The 16,100-nt window shown below is 42.7% G+C and overlaps 1 protein-coding gene across 24 annotated transcripts in view; it reads left to right on the plus strand.

The window, feature by feature from the left end:
• Positions 1-16,100, plus strand: part of NCOA2 (nuclear receptor coactivator 2) — a 267,791-nt gene that overhangs the window by 233,778 nt on the left and 17,913 nt on the right. For all 24 annotated transcript variants that reach the window (XM_070630457.1, XM_070630452.1, XM_070630466.1 and 21 more), the window contains 4 exons: positions 2,138-2,353; positions 4,922-5,051; positions 12,471-12,636; positions 15,279-15,557. In XM_070630457.1, the coding sequence (XP_070486558.1) occupies positions 2,138-2,353; positions 4,922-5,051; positions 12,471-12,636; positions 15,279-15,557 (791 nt within the window). The remainder of the gene's footprint in view (positions 1-2,137; positions 2,354-4,921; positions 5,052-12,470; positions 12,637-15,278; positions 15,558-16,100) is intronic.

The raw sequence follows: 16,100 nt of genomic DNA on the forward strand, positions 1-16,100 counted from the left end.
GCAAACAGTAGTATGCCGGGCCGAATAGCCGCTGGTCCAAGGCTCCATTCTGAAGCTGTGTGAAGGTGCCTGTGACCTGGTTTGCACCTTGACCTGCTGTGTCTGAAGGTGTCTGCCGAGTTGCCCAAGCACATTTCCTGAGTAGCTGTCACCGACAGCATCTACCATATCCCAAACTTTCACCTGATTCAGGCTGGAAGTCACAGCAGCACTGATTGCCGTTGGCACCACGTCCTGCCCCTGTAATAGCTATTTTATCACAATCAGAGCAGGATGCTGCGTTTTCTACTAAAGAATGGCTCACAGCTTACAGCTTTCTTCCTTTGTCAAAATGAGAAAAAATAGATATTATAAAAAGAACTTAAATTTGTGGGTGTTTAATTCTTGGTATTTTCTTTTTTAGCTAAGTCTGTAATCCCTATATACACATTGCCATTTAGATAATTAACTGAAAATGAGTTCAATTGAAAGAGAAAAGATGGATCTTTTTTCTTTTTTTTTGGTTTCTGGTGTAGATAAGCCATTCATTGGAAACAAACTATGCTGTATTAAAATAGTTTATTCATTCGACGAGTATTAGATGCCTACCATATGTGCCAGGCACTGGCTCCTTCACTAATGTATATATTCGCAGAAACAGTGCCATATTAATTTCACGTTATTTTAAGATAAAGTATTGATTTGTGTAAAATTGTATAAGAAAAAAGGAGCCAATGATTTATTAAAGGTGACTTCTTCTTAGCAGAATCCAAGAAGATCTTTAAGTTCTTGTAGGATCTTAAGCAGGAATTTGGGGATACACCTATATTCAAATCTGGGCAGCCTGGAGCTCGCTGGTGTCCGGGCTGTGAAATCATCCACTGCCTGAGCTTCATTTCAAAAAACAGAAAAAGACTGAAAGAGACTACCCTAGTTATAATTGCATTGATATTGTTGAATTATGAACGATTTTCCCTTCTGCTTTATAGACTTTTCTATATCTTGTTGTATTATTTAGATAATAGATTTTTGGGAAAGTGCCTATTCTCTCATAACATCTTTGTATAGTTCAAATCTAATCTTCAAATAATTTTAAAAATATGCATTATTGTAATATTGTTCTAACGTTTTCAGTCGGGTTAATTACCCTTCACTCTGAGTCATCCTAATGTAGCATATTCTCCTTTCACCAGTGAAAAACCACCCACAATACATGTTCTCTCCATTTTTTAGATATACCCTATTTTTAGTTGTTTATCTTAATTAAAGTAAATGAAAGCAAGCCGTGCATTTGAAAGCAGGACTTTTATACATCCATCTTTAAACACTTCAAAATGAAGGGTCCTCTCTTGGGGTTTTTCCCCTTTAAAATATCCAGTCTTAGCAAATATTTGGCGATTGCCAGCATCCGTGGGACCAGACCAGACAGGGCAAACCCTTGATCCCACTTGGCAGTGCTGTGTTCCTGTTGTTGTGTGTGGTCAGATAACTGTTCATATCTCAAGTGTAAAAGGGTTTTTACAAATCTGCCCGACCCCGTTCTGGATCTGTAACCAGGAACGTGGTGGTCCAGGTGTGCTGAGGTGGTAGGCTTTCCCTTGCCTGGCCTGGAAGATCCTGCCATTTCCCCAGGCTTATGGGCCACCTTGGTCAATTGAATCTTAACAAATTATAATACTCGGAAAGGGATTCGAGGATTTAAAAGTCTGGCGAGGGCTTCACAGGATATTCATCGTGATTTTGGTTTATAATTAGGGTATTGATTATCAGTTTTTACCTTGTTCCTCTTAGCCTCACCTCCCTTTTGGAAAGTAAAGCACTGACGTGTGTATCAGCTAATGTGATTCACTTCCTCAGGAAGGAAGTTGGGGTTATCCACACGCCACAGCACCTGTGTCTAAGTACATATGGGAACAATTTTAACAGCTTTTCCGAACTGTAAAGAGTGGCAGCTCCATGTCGTGAAAAACTTTGTAGTAATTGCCAATTCTTATTTCTGAGCCAAGGGCCCACGTCTGTCCCGATGGGGGCGTTAGCTCTGGGCTGACCGTGTGTTACAGGACGATTGTCTTGTGCAGAGTCAGATACTCTGGTGTTCATACACGCTGAGTATGTCCTCGGTTACTGCATCTCTTGGTTTTCTTTGGCTTGCCTGCAGGAATGATTGGCAGTAATTCTGCCCGGCCCACCATGCCGTCTGGGGAATGGGCACCACAGAGTTCTGCTGTGAGAGTCACCTGTGCTGCTACCACCAGTGCCATGAACCGGCCAATCCAAGGAGGTATGATTCGGAACCCAACAGCCAGCATCCCCATGAGACCCAACAGCCAGCCCGGCCAAAGACAGATGCTTCAGTCTCAGGTCATGAATATAGGTAAGGTAGCTGCAGTGTTCTCTGCTTTTAGTTTTGGTGCTCTCTTCGAGGAGAGTGACAGCTCCGTAAGTTCTTTCAAGACCTGCTCCTAGCTTGCAGTTTAGGTAATCCCTCCATGTCACACTGCCATGAGTGGGACTTTGCTGGAACTCTGTATAGAATCTCAAAAGTTTTCCAGGAATGTAAGAGAACCAACTACCTTTATGACGTTTTATTTTCATTAAATTATCCAGTTTCAGCTTTGAGGGGGAAGGAATTAGAGTGTCACACTATAAATGTTGTATATGTGATATTTTAAAGGAGTATTTCAGTGGTACAGCAGAAGTTCCTGACCCCGGATGATCATCAGAATCATCTCAGGACCTTAAAATTCAGATTCCCGGGCCGGCACCCTAGAGTATTGGACCAGGCTCTCCCAGATCCGCCCTGAAGGTGCTGGTCTTCCAGAACACCTCGCAGAACGTGAAGAGCGCTGGAACTCGGTTTGGGCACAGTGCACATGTCATTAAAATTAATGATCTGACACGTTGTGTGATACCATTTACATGACATGTCCAGAACAGGCAAATCCATGGAGGGGGAAAGCAGATTCGTGGCTGCCTAGGGCTGAGGGTCGGGGGGAGTGGGGAGGGCTCCCAATGTTCATGGGGTTTCTTTTCGGGGGAGTGAAAATGTTCTAAACTTGATTGTCATGATGGTTCCACAACTCTGCAAATATACGAAAACCCACTGAATTAGACACTTTAAATGGGTGAATTGTATCATATGTGAATTATATCTCAATAAAGCTGTTATTTTAAAAAGTTAATGGTCTATGCAACTCATGCTCAAGATTATTAATCACTGACATATTAACCTTCCTCTTATCTTGTACATTAGCATAATTCAGATAAGTTAATGTTTATGTACTTTTTCATATACTTAGATATTGCACAATGAGTAAGAGCTAAATCATTAACGGAAAGACGCCAGGAGTGTTTTGACATGATAATGCAGAATTCTCACCCTACCTCTGGCGTCAGTTTTCTTACCTACTTATTTAATTGCTCAGCAATTCAATTTGGCTTGTTGTTTCTGAGAGATAACATTCATATTACCTTTCTACAGAAAATGTACTTCAAGTTGAGTGGTTGCCAAACATAAATTCATATAATTTGAGGCTTGCATGAAAAATACTAAAAATGACCAGATTTCCATGCAAAATTAAACTGGGAAATTTTTTAAATATTGATTCATTCTTTTAAAAATCATAATAATAATAAGTTCCTAACATCCAGAAATTTAATTTATCCTCAGCCTTTCTTCACTGAGGGACACATCACCTGGCTTACGAGCTTAAAATAGGACTCTCCAAACTTTATTATGCAGCTGAATTTCTCCAATTTTTAATAAACTCGAAAAAGCCAGGAAATTATCTGTCGTAATGGAAGGCAGGTCTACAAATAATGATAACAATAAAATGATTAAAAAGCTCATATTGTCCATTAGCTTTAAACCTCTAAAAATGAGCTTATAAGAAAGAGCCCATCTGAGTCATCTGGGCCTCTGAAGTGTAGTTAATAACAGTGCAGGAGCAAGTGGACCGGACCAGCACTTCTCAGAAGCATAGCCCAGGACCCTGATGCCCTTCCAGGTGGTCTGCGAGGCCCAACTATTTTCATAATAACACTAAAGTATGACACGCTTGCCTTCTTCACTCTCATTCTCTCTCGCCGTACAATAGAGTTCTAGAGGTCATGTGCTGTGTGGTATCACAGTAGAGGAAATGTGGAAGCAGGTAAGAGCTTCTGGCTCTGCTAGGAGTCTGGACATTAAAGTGATTTGCAAAAACATAAAACAATGCCAATAAAATGGTTTTTTTCGTTCTTCATTAAAAAATCTTGTTTATGTTAAAACATATAATAGATTTATTATGATGCTTTTTAAATGACTAATTATTTAATGAATAATTATTTTTGCATTTCCCAGTTTTAATTTCCAACACAGTAAATATCAGTAGGATACAACCCACGTAAACGAAAGCTTTTTTTTTTTTAAGAATATAAAGGTCCTAAGTGTAAGAGGTTTAGACCTGCTGGTCTAGATATTCCGTTAACTGGGTAATGAGCCTTGATATTTATCGCCTCTGTTTCTGTCTCAGAACAAAAATTCTGTCTCATTATTTTCACCTAATTATTTTGTTTTTTTTAAAGATTGGCACCTGGGCTAACAACTGTTGCCAATCTTTTTTTTTTTTCTGCTTTATCTCCCCAAAGCCCCGCCTGTACACAGTTGTATATCTTAGTTGCAGGTCCTTCTAGTTGTGGGATATGGGATACCGCCTCAACGTGGCCTGACGAGTGGTGCCATGTCCGCGCCCAGGATCCGAAGCCTGGGCCGCCGCAGCGGAGCGCGCGAACTTAACCACTCGGCCATGGAGCCGGCCCCCTATTTTCACCTAATTATTATTGCTTCTGTCTTTTTCATTTTCTGTAAACCAGATATTTCACACATATTACATAGCAGAAATAGATACTTCCTTGATTACAAGTTGTAAGATTTTTGGATGCTTTTCTTCTCCCTTGTCAGGGCCATCTGAATTAGAGATGAACATGGGGGGACCTCAGTATAGCCAACAACAAGCTCCTCCAAACCAGACCGCCCCGTGGCCTGACAGCATCCTGCCGATAGACCAGGCATCCTTTGCCAGCCAGAACAGGTGAGTCCTGGGCACCCAGGAGATCCAACAGAGCAGTGGCCCGTGAGTTCTGGAGGCTATTTAGACCTATGCCAGAAGTGAATCTTTTCCTTTTGAATAGTTGGTGCCTGACCAGTTGTCATGTATTCAAATTGTATCGTCCACCGGCCGGGGGGTGCCAGGGAGGGGGAAATCCAAAAATCAGATCTACAGCATGCCTTTAAAGAAGTGACAATTTAGTTGGAAAGTAAAATATGTACACTGATAACTGTAATATGAGGTAGTGTGCACTATAAATGCCATAAGAAATAAACCGTATTTCAAGAGATTGTCCAGTTGGGGTGGTTGGGGAAGGCCTCAGGGTCTTAAAGAAAAGGTGCAGTTTCAGGAGGCAGAGATGGCAAAAGCCGGTCCGTCTGGCCAAAGCAGCCTGATCAGTGGCCTAGATGTTACAGAAGCAACACGATACGTTTAGAGTAACAGAAAGTAGTCTAGTTTTATGTTATATATATTTTTACCACATTTAAAAAAATAAAATCAGCTGGAAGAGTAGTAATAGAATAGATTTATCAAGGGTCTCAGATACCAAACTCTGGGGAATTCAGCCTTTTTTCATTAAGCTGTTGAAAACGTTTTTTGAAAAACAGAGTGGTATATAATCAAGGGTGATTGAGGATTTTTTTGGTTCTAATTACTAGTCTATTCGTTTTTGTTTCTTTGTAGGTGATCTTTTCTGTCTAATTGCTTGTGAAATATTCTTTGTATTTGCTGCGTTGTAGTTTCACGACAGTGTGTCTAGAGGTGGATTTATTGCTTTATACTGCTTGGTATTGGTGTGTGTTGTGCTTTTTTAAATCTGTGGATTCGTGTTTTTCATCATCTGGAGAATTTTTAGCTGTTCCCTCTTTATGTACAGCCGTTCCTCCACTTTCTCTGTCCTTCCTTTCTGGAATTCTGATCAGACATGCTGTACCTTCTCGTTCTACATTGGATCTTTTGAAATTCCGCCTCCATGCTTCTTAATCCGTGTATTTTCCCTCTCCGTGTCTCTTTGAACTGCATTCAAGATAATTTATTCATGTCTGTATTTCAGTTCATTAATTATCTTTTTAGCTATTAATCCAACTATATGTTTCATTTCTAAAAGTTCTATTTGGTCATTTTTCATAGTCTCTTATTGTTTGCTTATTTTTGTGATTCCGTCTGTATGTCTTTAAACATTATATTCCTCATTATTTTCTAAATTTCTTTATCTGATAATTCAATATCCTAATCTCTTAAAGTTTGAAATCCAGTGATTGACTCTCCCTCATGGTGGCCTGTTTCCCTGAGTATTTTGGTAATCTTTTGTTGAGAGTTCATCGTTGATCTTGGTCAGTGAAAGACCTGGGGTCAAAACTGAGGACGCTTTTCTTAAGAGAGGATTTGCGGTGATCTCTGCCAGGGGCCCTACTCGGATTCCCCCCGCTCCGGCCGGCAGTCTCAGGTTGGCTCTTTTACTTGGCTGTGGCCCAAAGCCCCGGCTCTCCCCTGCTTTATGGATAAAGATTCACCTGGTACCAGTGGGTCAGGGGACGTCCAAGTTTCAGCTCGTGGGTGTTTTTTGTTTTGTTTTGTGTTTGCCTCTTTGAGACTTCTCTTATTCCCGCAAAGCCAACATACAGTTGTGTTACATGCATGATCTCATTGGTTTTAAGCAGAGCACTGGAAGCAGACGCTGCACAGGTGACCTTGAGGCCTAAGCGATGGCGCTGCTCATGCAGGATGGGGTGGGTGACGAGCCCCAAGGCAGGAGTACGGTTAGGAGCCTAAGCAAGAGATAGTGTAGGAACTCAAAGGATTCGGACGATGTTTTCCAAGAAGTAAACTTCTTAGAAAACTGGCACTGGGGGAATTTGGCCTTGAGGCTAATATGTAAGTAGGTGGGCTGGAGGCTAAGTGAGGCAGAGTGAACGTTTTGACCTTTGGGGATTATTCTAGTCCAAAAGTATGTAATACTCGTATCAAATTCACAAATGATGGAAGTCAACAGGGTTTCTGAAATTTCAGTACATTTCCAGAGCTTCTTATTTGTTTTTTTAAAAAATACAGATTTGGGAGTAAGTTCTACTCTGAAATGGAATGTTTTTGTCCTAGTCGGCGTTGCATAGCTCAGCATTACCGTGTGGTGTCCATTTTCCTCTCTGTATCTTAGGGGATTAATAAAGGATTCCTCCAGCCCCAGTGGTGTGGTGGTTAAGATTGGGCGCTCTCACCACCACGGCCCAGCCTGGTCAGAGACCCACACCTCCCAGCTATTGGTTGTCATACTGTGGCTGCTGGGATGCTGAAAGCTCTGCCATCGGTATTTCGAATACCAGCAGGGTCACCCATGGTGGACAGGTTTCAGTGGAGTTTCCAGACTAGACAGACTAGGAAGAAGGACCTGGTCACCCACTTCTAAAAAATTGGCCATGGAAACCCCGTGCATCGCAGCAGAGCATTGTCTGATAGAGTGCCGGAAGAGGAGAGGATGGTGCAGAAAGACCGGGCTGGGTTCCCCTCTGCTGTACACAGGCGCTAGGAGTTGGAAATTTGCTCAACTGCACTAATAACAAAATAAAAGATTCAATGAAGTTTAAAAAAAAAATAGCAGAAGATGAATATGAGCTCAGCAATAGGCTATGGGAGAAAAAGTGAGCTGGTAATTTCACTGAGAAAAAAAAGAACATCAGGGAAACTGCTTAATAACTGGTTTAAGGCGATGAAGAAGGAAGGGTGCTGCCAGCTGTATTCCATTCACGTAGGGGAGAAGCTAGTGTTTTCAAACCCCACTGTGCCTATGAACCACCTCTGGGGCCTCAGTGAAAGGCAGGTCTGGGTGGGGCCCAGGATTCTGCATTTCTAACAAGCCCCAGATGATGCCAGCACCCCTGGTCCTCCTCTGCTGTGCTTTGAGTAGAGGTGAGGCAGTAGAGAAACAAGCAGAAGAACCACAGTCAGTCGTGCAGCGCTCGCTGCCCTGGCTGCGCTGGGTGTGTAGCCCCCGTGGCTGGGTTTGCTTGGGGATCAAGCATGGCGCACGTGAGCACTGTAGTCATACTTCCTCAGGGCCCTTCCAGCTCTTCGAGTCTAATGTCACAGTGTTGGTGAGTGTTAGGCTTTTTCTAAATCTGTTTATTTGGTATATTAAAAACCCATCCATTTCCCTGGAAACTTGCACATAATAAAAATGCAGCACAACAGTTAAATCCAGCACCTGATAGCTGTTTTTGGGTGAAATGTCAAAGATTAGTTTCTAGGGAAAACTAGGCCCAAAGTTAGGATTTTCACTATTACCCAAACAGATGAGAGTTCTGTTAAAACAAAAATGGAAGAACTCCAGAGTTTGTACTGGGTCCAGGTACAGAATAAGCTTGCTTCGTTTGCTGTGTGAGTTTCTGTGACTCAGCGATGCCCCTGTTCTCTTGTTGCTTCCATGACTGTCTGTCACTTTTCTTTGTATGAGAACTGTGTGGACAAAGCAAAACATTTTCACCACTTTTAAAGTTATTTCAGTTTTTCCAGCCACTTATCCCACTTTTTTTATTTTAAATAATTCCGTTTGGAAGAAATTTATGACCAACTTTATGGTAATCTTGTTGTCATAGAAATTCAGAAGTGATGGATAACAAAGTTGTAAATACATCTCTCTTCTGAAATAAAAGAAAAGCCATGCTTTTTTTATCCCCTTTATAAGTATCACCGTTAATATTTTATATCTTTACTGCCTACCTATTTAGGAATAGGTATTTTAATGTTTTATTAACCCAGCATTAGTTTATGTACACATTTCAAAAACAAAAAAAAGCTTAGCCCTTAAATCTCTAACATATTCACATATTTATTTATAGCTGAATTTCCATTTTCTGTAGTTCCACTGTGTTTTTCCCCCTTCATTCATCTGGTATGTAAAAGAGATGTTTAAAATATAGCCCAAAATTTATAGATGATTTTTTGAAAATTTCTATTGGATTTGTAAAAGTTATTTTCTCTTGAAATACAGTAGCTGCCTTTCATGAAAAACTTGCTTTCACATTAAGTTCATAATTTGAGTTAATTTCATTTTCTCTTGTTTGAAATGAGTCTAAGAGGAAAATTTCTTTTGCTGATGATTTCTCATCATGTAGTAGCTGCTACTTTTTCCAGAATTTTGAAAATACATGTTGAGAATGCGTGGTAATGGTATGGTTTCTCAAACAAGAGCTCAGAATTAACCTTATTCCCCTTCTTATTGCCATCCTTAATGTCCTGCTAGGCCATAAAAAGTGTAGGTTTCAAGAAATGAGGTTTCTGTGGATGATGCATCTTTCTTCTGCTGGTGTGTTGCCGTTTTGCACCAGCCTGAGGCCTGTGTGAGTTCTTCCCTTATTCCTCTGAATTTCATCCTGGTCTTAATATTATGTTTGTCGGACACCATCTGGATTGTAACTATATTTGTAATTGCCCAAAATGTTGGAAAATAATTTCTTCATTATGTTGGCGGCCATTTATAAAGTTGGAATTGGAGGTCTGGATCAATATTTTTTCTATAAACCAACCATATTATGATGTCTCTAAGGGAAATGATAAAACTCCTGATATGCCCAAATTTATAATACCAAGCCACAACACAATGTATTTCTTGGGGTATAAGGTATGATATTCAGGCTAGAACAGGAACCTTTCATTTTCACCAGCTGGAAGCTTACTGAACCTATGCAGTTCCAGTACTGGGCCAACAAAGAGATTTAAAATGTCTTCTCTGGGTACAGTCCAAAGTTGACGTTTTTAACGTGCATGCCAATCTCAGTTCAGCATAGCACAGTAGGTGGTGCTAGAGTTGGGGGTGGGGGTGGTCAAGAGTGGCTATGAAGGGGATACATCAGGACCTGATGGGAAGATAGAATTGTAGATGGGGAAGAGAGTGGGAAGTGTGGAGTCATAAGTCTTGGCATTATGGTGCCGTGTATGGCATCTTCTGGAGTAAGATCCATTTCCCAGGGTGGCTGGGTCTCACAGGGACATTGTAGGCTTTAAGTTTGGAAAAGTTAGACTTTACCGAAGAGGGTGTGTGTGTCCCTGAATTCCGCCACCCCACCGTGTCCCAGGGACTTAGACATTTTCCTCGGAGAGCTGAAATAAGAATTTTGAATCCGCTCAGTAAAGTGTGTTTTGGGAAAAGGAACTTGACGGCGTCATTGTAGAAGAGAAGGGAGAGTGTCAGCAGGAAGGTCTCTAGAGTCCAACTCGGCCAAAATGGGAAGGCCTGGAGGTACTCGTCTGCTTTTGAATCTCTCTCATAGATGAGTTTCATTTTTTAATTAAAAGAAGAAAAGAAAAGCATAATTGTTTCATTATGTAGGAAATCGTTTAAATGCGAATGAACATTTGCATTTAGTTTTTTCCTGTAACCCTTTGGAGGTGTCTTTCCGAGGGTGGAGTTGTCTTGCCGAGACACAAGCCAGCACCTCCCCTTCCCCTGGCGCTGGGTCTCAGGCAGATGCCGGGCTGGGGAGTCTGCAGCCTGGCTCGCGTCAGAAGAGAAAGGAGATTTCACATTAGCCTGTCGTCACTGGAGAGATCTGCGGTGGGGGGTTGTGGTTGTTTAGGAATGAAGCTTCTGACGAAACAGAAGGTGAACATTCTAAAATAAAGCTAGACAGAAAATACTTTAATGCCTCGCTTAGCTGGCGTCTTTGGGGAAGGAGGTCTCAGGCCTCAGAGAATCCGATAAATAGATGACATCCACTCTTGGCCAACGGAACTCTTTTTCATGAAACTTACCACATCCAAATGTTGGCCTCTCCTCTAGGGAATTTCCTCCTCTCTTTGCCTCCGTGACATGCGGTCCTGTGGTTTTTCTCCTCCTTGTTGTCGCTCTTCGGCATCTGCTCCTTCCTCCCACTCCCTCCGTGCAGCAGTAGTGGGCTGACCTGATCCCATTTGTGTTAACAAAGTTAATTCTGGGAGAGTGTGGAAGGGAGACAAGCCGGAAGGTGGTGGGGAACCTCTTCCCAGGCATGATGTCTTACCTGGGAACCAAGGCAATGATGGGGAGAAGAGGCGGGTGGAAAAAGAGCCCGCAAACAAGAGCGTGAGCCTCTGAGAGTGCTCGTGGATGCCTTTAGCAACGCAGGACCGCGTGGCCGTGACCGGTGGACAGCGTAGCACACCCCTTGGCTCGTGGTTGTGGCTGCACAGCCAGGTTGTGATGCCTCGGGGCCGTGGGCATGTGGGCTGGGAGCCAGGGACAGCAGACAGGAGTGTCCTCGAGGCTACACTTGATTAGGTGTGTTCTTTACACATAACTAGGGATCAATGGAGAGCATAGGCTGTTTTTAATGCACTGTGTTATAACTATTTGAAATGAATTATTGGCTTTAATACCCAGCATTTCAGAATTCCAGGCCAGAGTGGCATATTAGGCTGTCTTTAGAAAACATGGCATATTAAACTGGGTTAGGTAGGTAACTTCATCCCTTGATGAATCTGTTCTCATTTGCTTAAGCATGAGGTTACTTACCTGGAAACTTTTATTTTCTCCAAAACATCATATAGTAACTCTAAAAGTACAAATTAGACTGTTTTGGTGAAATACAAGTAGCATTTCTCCTTTTGTATTAAAGTAACTCAGAAGCTCTTTTTAAAAAGCTCCCCCAATTTGTCAATTAGTTTAAATTATAGGAGTTTTATATGCCATAGGTTGTGGAGTTTAGTGTTATGGTTTTATCACCTATTACTTTATATAATATCAAATGTAATTTGCATCTTCATGATCTACTTTTCTTGACTAATTCGGGAGGCTAACAGCCACACTTCTTGAGGGCTTTAATAAATGTGTACAAGTCCTGCTTACTCATGGCTAAGAAATTTCCTATGAGTCCAGCCCAGTTTAGTCTAGTGACAGCTGTGTTCAAAAAAATTAATGTAGCTTTTATGGGTCATCGTTGCCTCATGTGAAATAAAACTATTCAATCAATTGGTCTTTCCTACTAACGTTCAGCAAAGTCCTTTGATTACTTCAGTGCAAAGTAAATACATATATGCTTGAGGCGTCAGCGTGGATTTGTGGAAATACAGTGGTCAGGGGGACCCTGGAGTCATACAGGTCTGTATTGGAGTCCCAGCTTCCCAGTGTCTGCCTGTGTGGTCTCCAGCGAATGGTGTAACCCTTCTAAGCCTCAGCCATGGCGGCTTTAAAGTGGAGGGCAATAAAAACGAGTATCAGGCATCAGATGCCTGGTCTGTGTCCCTCCTCTGTAGCCCCGAACAGAGCCTATCTGTCGTTTTGGGTTGTCGTTTTGTTCTGTGTCCGGCTAGAACAGTATTTTACTACAAAGACCCTGGAAGTCAACTCATACTTTTGTCTTTAAGAAGAAAAAATGTTCTGTAATCAACTCGCTTTTCCATACGCCCGAGATGAAGTTTGTCTGTTTACAGGCAGCCGTTCGCCAGCTCTCCGGATGACCTGCTGTGTCCGCATCCTGCCGCGGAGTCGCCGAGCGATGAGGGCGCCCTCCTGGACCAGCTCTATTTGGCCTTGCGGAACTTCGACGGCCTGGAGGAGATTGACAGAGCTCTGGGAATACCCGAGCTGGTCAGCCAGGTGCGCGCCGAGGGAAGCTGGTGGGGCCGAGCGCTCTCATGGGCACGAAGGTGTCCATTTTCTTTTGTTCACAGAAATTCTGCAGTCCCCTGTTTAGAATACTTTTTATCTCGTAACAAGCTAGCTCTCTTTTCTTTCTCTCCTGTTACTCCCATATAAACTGTTGCCCGAGAATGGAAAACACTGAGAATGAGCATTACATATCATTTGGGTTATTGAGCTGACAGGAGAAACTCAAGTCCAGCTCACTTAATGACAGGGAGGGACATGCAAGGAGCAGAGAGCAGAGAAACCAAGACCAGAATGTTGCTGCCCTGACGGCCTGGAACCCTTTCATCTAAAAAACGAGCCTCCGTGGTCACCGTGTTAATCTCGCGTTTGTGGGCTAGTGATAAAAAGCACTTTGTGTTAAAAGAATACTTTGTATGAATTAGCAGAAGTCATTTTAGTGGTCGCTGCAATTCATTGACCGTTTTGACCTTTGTGTGGGTTTAGCCCATAATAACTTCTGAGAGATTTAAGCATAAATGGGAATGTGAGGAAGTTGACCAGTCTTTGTCCCCTTATTCAGCTTTCTCCTCCTGGTGTAATTAGTTGGTTACTTAAAGTAATTCTCGGCTTTAAAAGTGCTTTATAGCAATAATACAACCAATAACCTAGCGTGGTCTCGTGAAATAGCATAACGCTTTCTGAATCAGGCTGCTCAGCTAAATTCGTGTGAAGCAGGCATCCTGGTTTACTGGATAAAGAGTAACCTAGGAAAAACCATTGCAGTCTTGCCGCTGTCGAACTCGGTTCTCGGCATGAATCATCTTTATTCCTTATTGCTGAGAAGTGCCTTCCAGCGTCCCATCTACTTCTTGGATGTGTGACGTGTCACGAGGCTCCGTGAGAAGGTGTTGCAGAGTCACTGGAGGCTTCTCTGAAGCGTTAAAATAGTCTTGTCATAATTCCTACAGTTCAGCAGACCTAAGTGGGAGTTAAGACTTGTCGATTCATACTGAGAACAGCACAATGGAACGAAATGACTCGAGGTTACATGATATAACCTGAAATAAAGCAAGAAAGGAAAATGGAGCTGAAGTATTTCCTGTGCGGCTGGTTTGGTCACCTTTCGTGGTAGTGAGAATTTAGCATTCAGTATTGTTATCCTTGAGTTTTGTCGAAGTGACATTTAAAAATGTAATCTTTGGGGATTGCTGAGTGACTTGTAGCACTGGTTTTATCAAAACTGGTATCATTTCATCATTTAATATTTTTAGTCTTTTTTTTTCATTGATTTGTATTATTTCCATTTTGTCTTATCAAATCCACCATCATTCTAATATCATCATATTAAACTGAATTATAGAAATATGATTATTAGGTGGAGTCAGGGGAAATATAGAGTACAGACAGACTTTATACTCATCAGAGTTGTGTGTTTTCTTTACAAGTGGAAATTACTTAATTAAATTTTCTCTCTGTTAAAGATGGGCAGATATTTAAAGTTTGAGACAGTTTTGCAGATGTAGAGGGAACAGTAATTCAAAACTGAATGGTTTCCCGCCCGTAGGCTCCATCCTCATTTTTAAAATTCTCACGGAGAGGGTAATGGGCCCAGTTCCCATGGTCGACCTCAGGGCCACGCTGATCTGAGCCAGGAGTCTGGGGGCCCCCAGGCCCCTGCTTTAACTTGGGTAGATCGGTTTGAGGAAGGCATAGGAAGTTACAAGGCTGAGGAGAACCAGAGAGGTGTTTTTGCTTTGGGTCCTTCCCTCCTATATATCAGGAAGGTTGTGGCAGTGCCTCCTAGAAGCAGAAGGAAGAGGAGAATTAGCTGGTACACCTTTCTGCTCTGCACATTGGCATGTAGGGCTGCCTGGGTCTAGATGTTCCCCCTTGGAGAAGTTCTGGACTTTCTACACTTGCCCCATTCTGACCCAGATAGATGGGGCAGCCCTAAGAAGTCAAGAATGACAAACACGTTAAATACATCTAGTAGGCAATAAGGTGGTGGCAAAATGGGAGCCATGTAGGAGATTCTGACAGCCACAGGAAACAGCTGAAAAAGACAGGCTATCCCCCTGATGTGAGCAGCTCAGGTCCTAAATCACAAACTGGATTGGAACCCACTAGTTAGCAGCCAGCTGGGCTTGTTACAGTGTGCTTCACGTCTCCAAGTCTCAGTTTTGTTATCTGCAAAATGGGAATAATGGTGGTGGGTACCGCAACACTGCTGCTCCCAGCTGGGTACCAACACGATTATCTAATTAAAGTGATTTATACAGGTATGAATAATCAATCATAAAGCTTAACCACCTCTAGGGGACGTTTGCAACTTAAAGTGCAGGTCAGTCTCTGATGGGTGGAGTGAGTAGGGAACATTCTGGAGTCGGGACCCGTTTCTCCCTTCCCTGGGAGAAGTATTGCTGGGAGTCAGGCCCCATGCCTGCTTCTTGCCTCCTGTAACTGGAGCTATTGAACAAAGAGGCATTTCCTAGGAAGAACAGTAGACTCAAGCTAAAAGTACCTTTGTGTGGTAAGTACAGTATAAAAAGCATCAAATATATGGCCGTGAGAAAAAACAGCCTTGTATTTATTTACTCTGCTACATTTAGTGGTTTATTTATTTGTTTGTTGTCTGGGGGATTTCTCTTCAGAGCCAAGCAGTAGATCCAGAGCAGTTCTCAAGTCAGGATTCCAACATCATGCTGGAGCAGAAGGCCCCCGTTTTCCCACAGCAGTATGCGTCTCAGGCACAAATGGCCCAGGGCGGCTATACTCCCATGCAAGATCCCAACTTTCATGCCATGGGACAGCGGCCTAGTTACGCCACTCTCCGAATGCAGCCCAGACCTGGCCTCAGGCCCACGGGCCTGGTGCAGAATCAGCCAAATCAACTCAGGCTTCAGCTGCAGCATCGCCTCCAAGCACAGCAGGTGTGTTCTTCAGCAGCACCTGGAAAGTCAGGGGCATGGTGGGAGAGACATGGGGAAGATTGACGTGACATGGCACAGCAGTTCTGCTTATTACATCTCATTCTGTCCTTTCTAAGAGGGTGAAAACTTACCCAAGATGATCCTGCAATGTTCATACTCTTTTCTACTTCTCTTCTTTCCTTCCTTTCTCCTCCACTCCCTCCACTCCCTCCACTCCAGCACAGAGCAGCTGTCCTTTTACTTCCTAGCTCGGTTCTTTACTAACGGCCTAACCGTGAGCTCTCTCAGCCTCCATTTTCCTATCAGGAAAATGGAGGTACAGTCCAGGGCAATATGTGTATGTTTAAAGGGCCTGGCACAGTTTCTAGCCCAAAGTGAGCACTCAAGACAACAGTAGCTCCTATCATTAGTCCTGGCTCATGACAAAATAGTCACTGTTAGCTGAATGGTGGTGGCGTGATATTGCCTTGTGGATTATAAGTTTAGCTCAGGAAAATATGTTCTCATTGAAATGAGCCAGACAGGTGTCTGTTCTGTAGAAAA

Source organism: Equus przewalskii, chromosome 8, assembly GCF_037783145.1.
Source record: "Equus przewalskii isolate Varuska chromosome 8, EquPr2, whole genome shotgun sequence".
Classification (NCBI taxonomy): domain Eukaryota; kingdom Metazoa; phylum Chordata; class Mammalia; order Perissodactyla; family Equidae; genus Equus; species Equus przewalskii.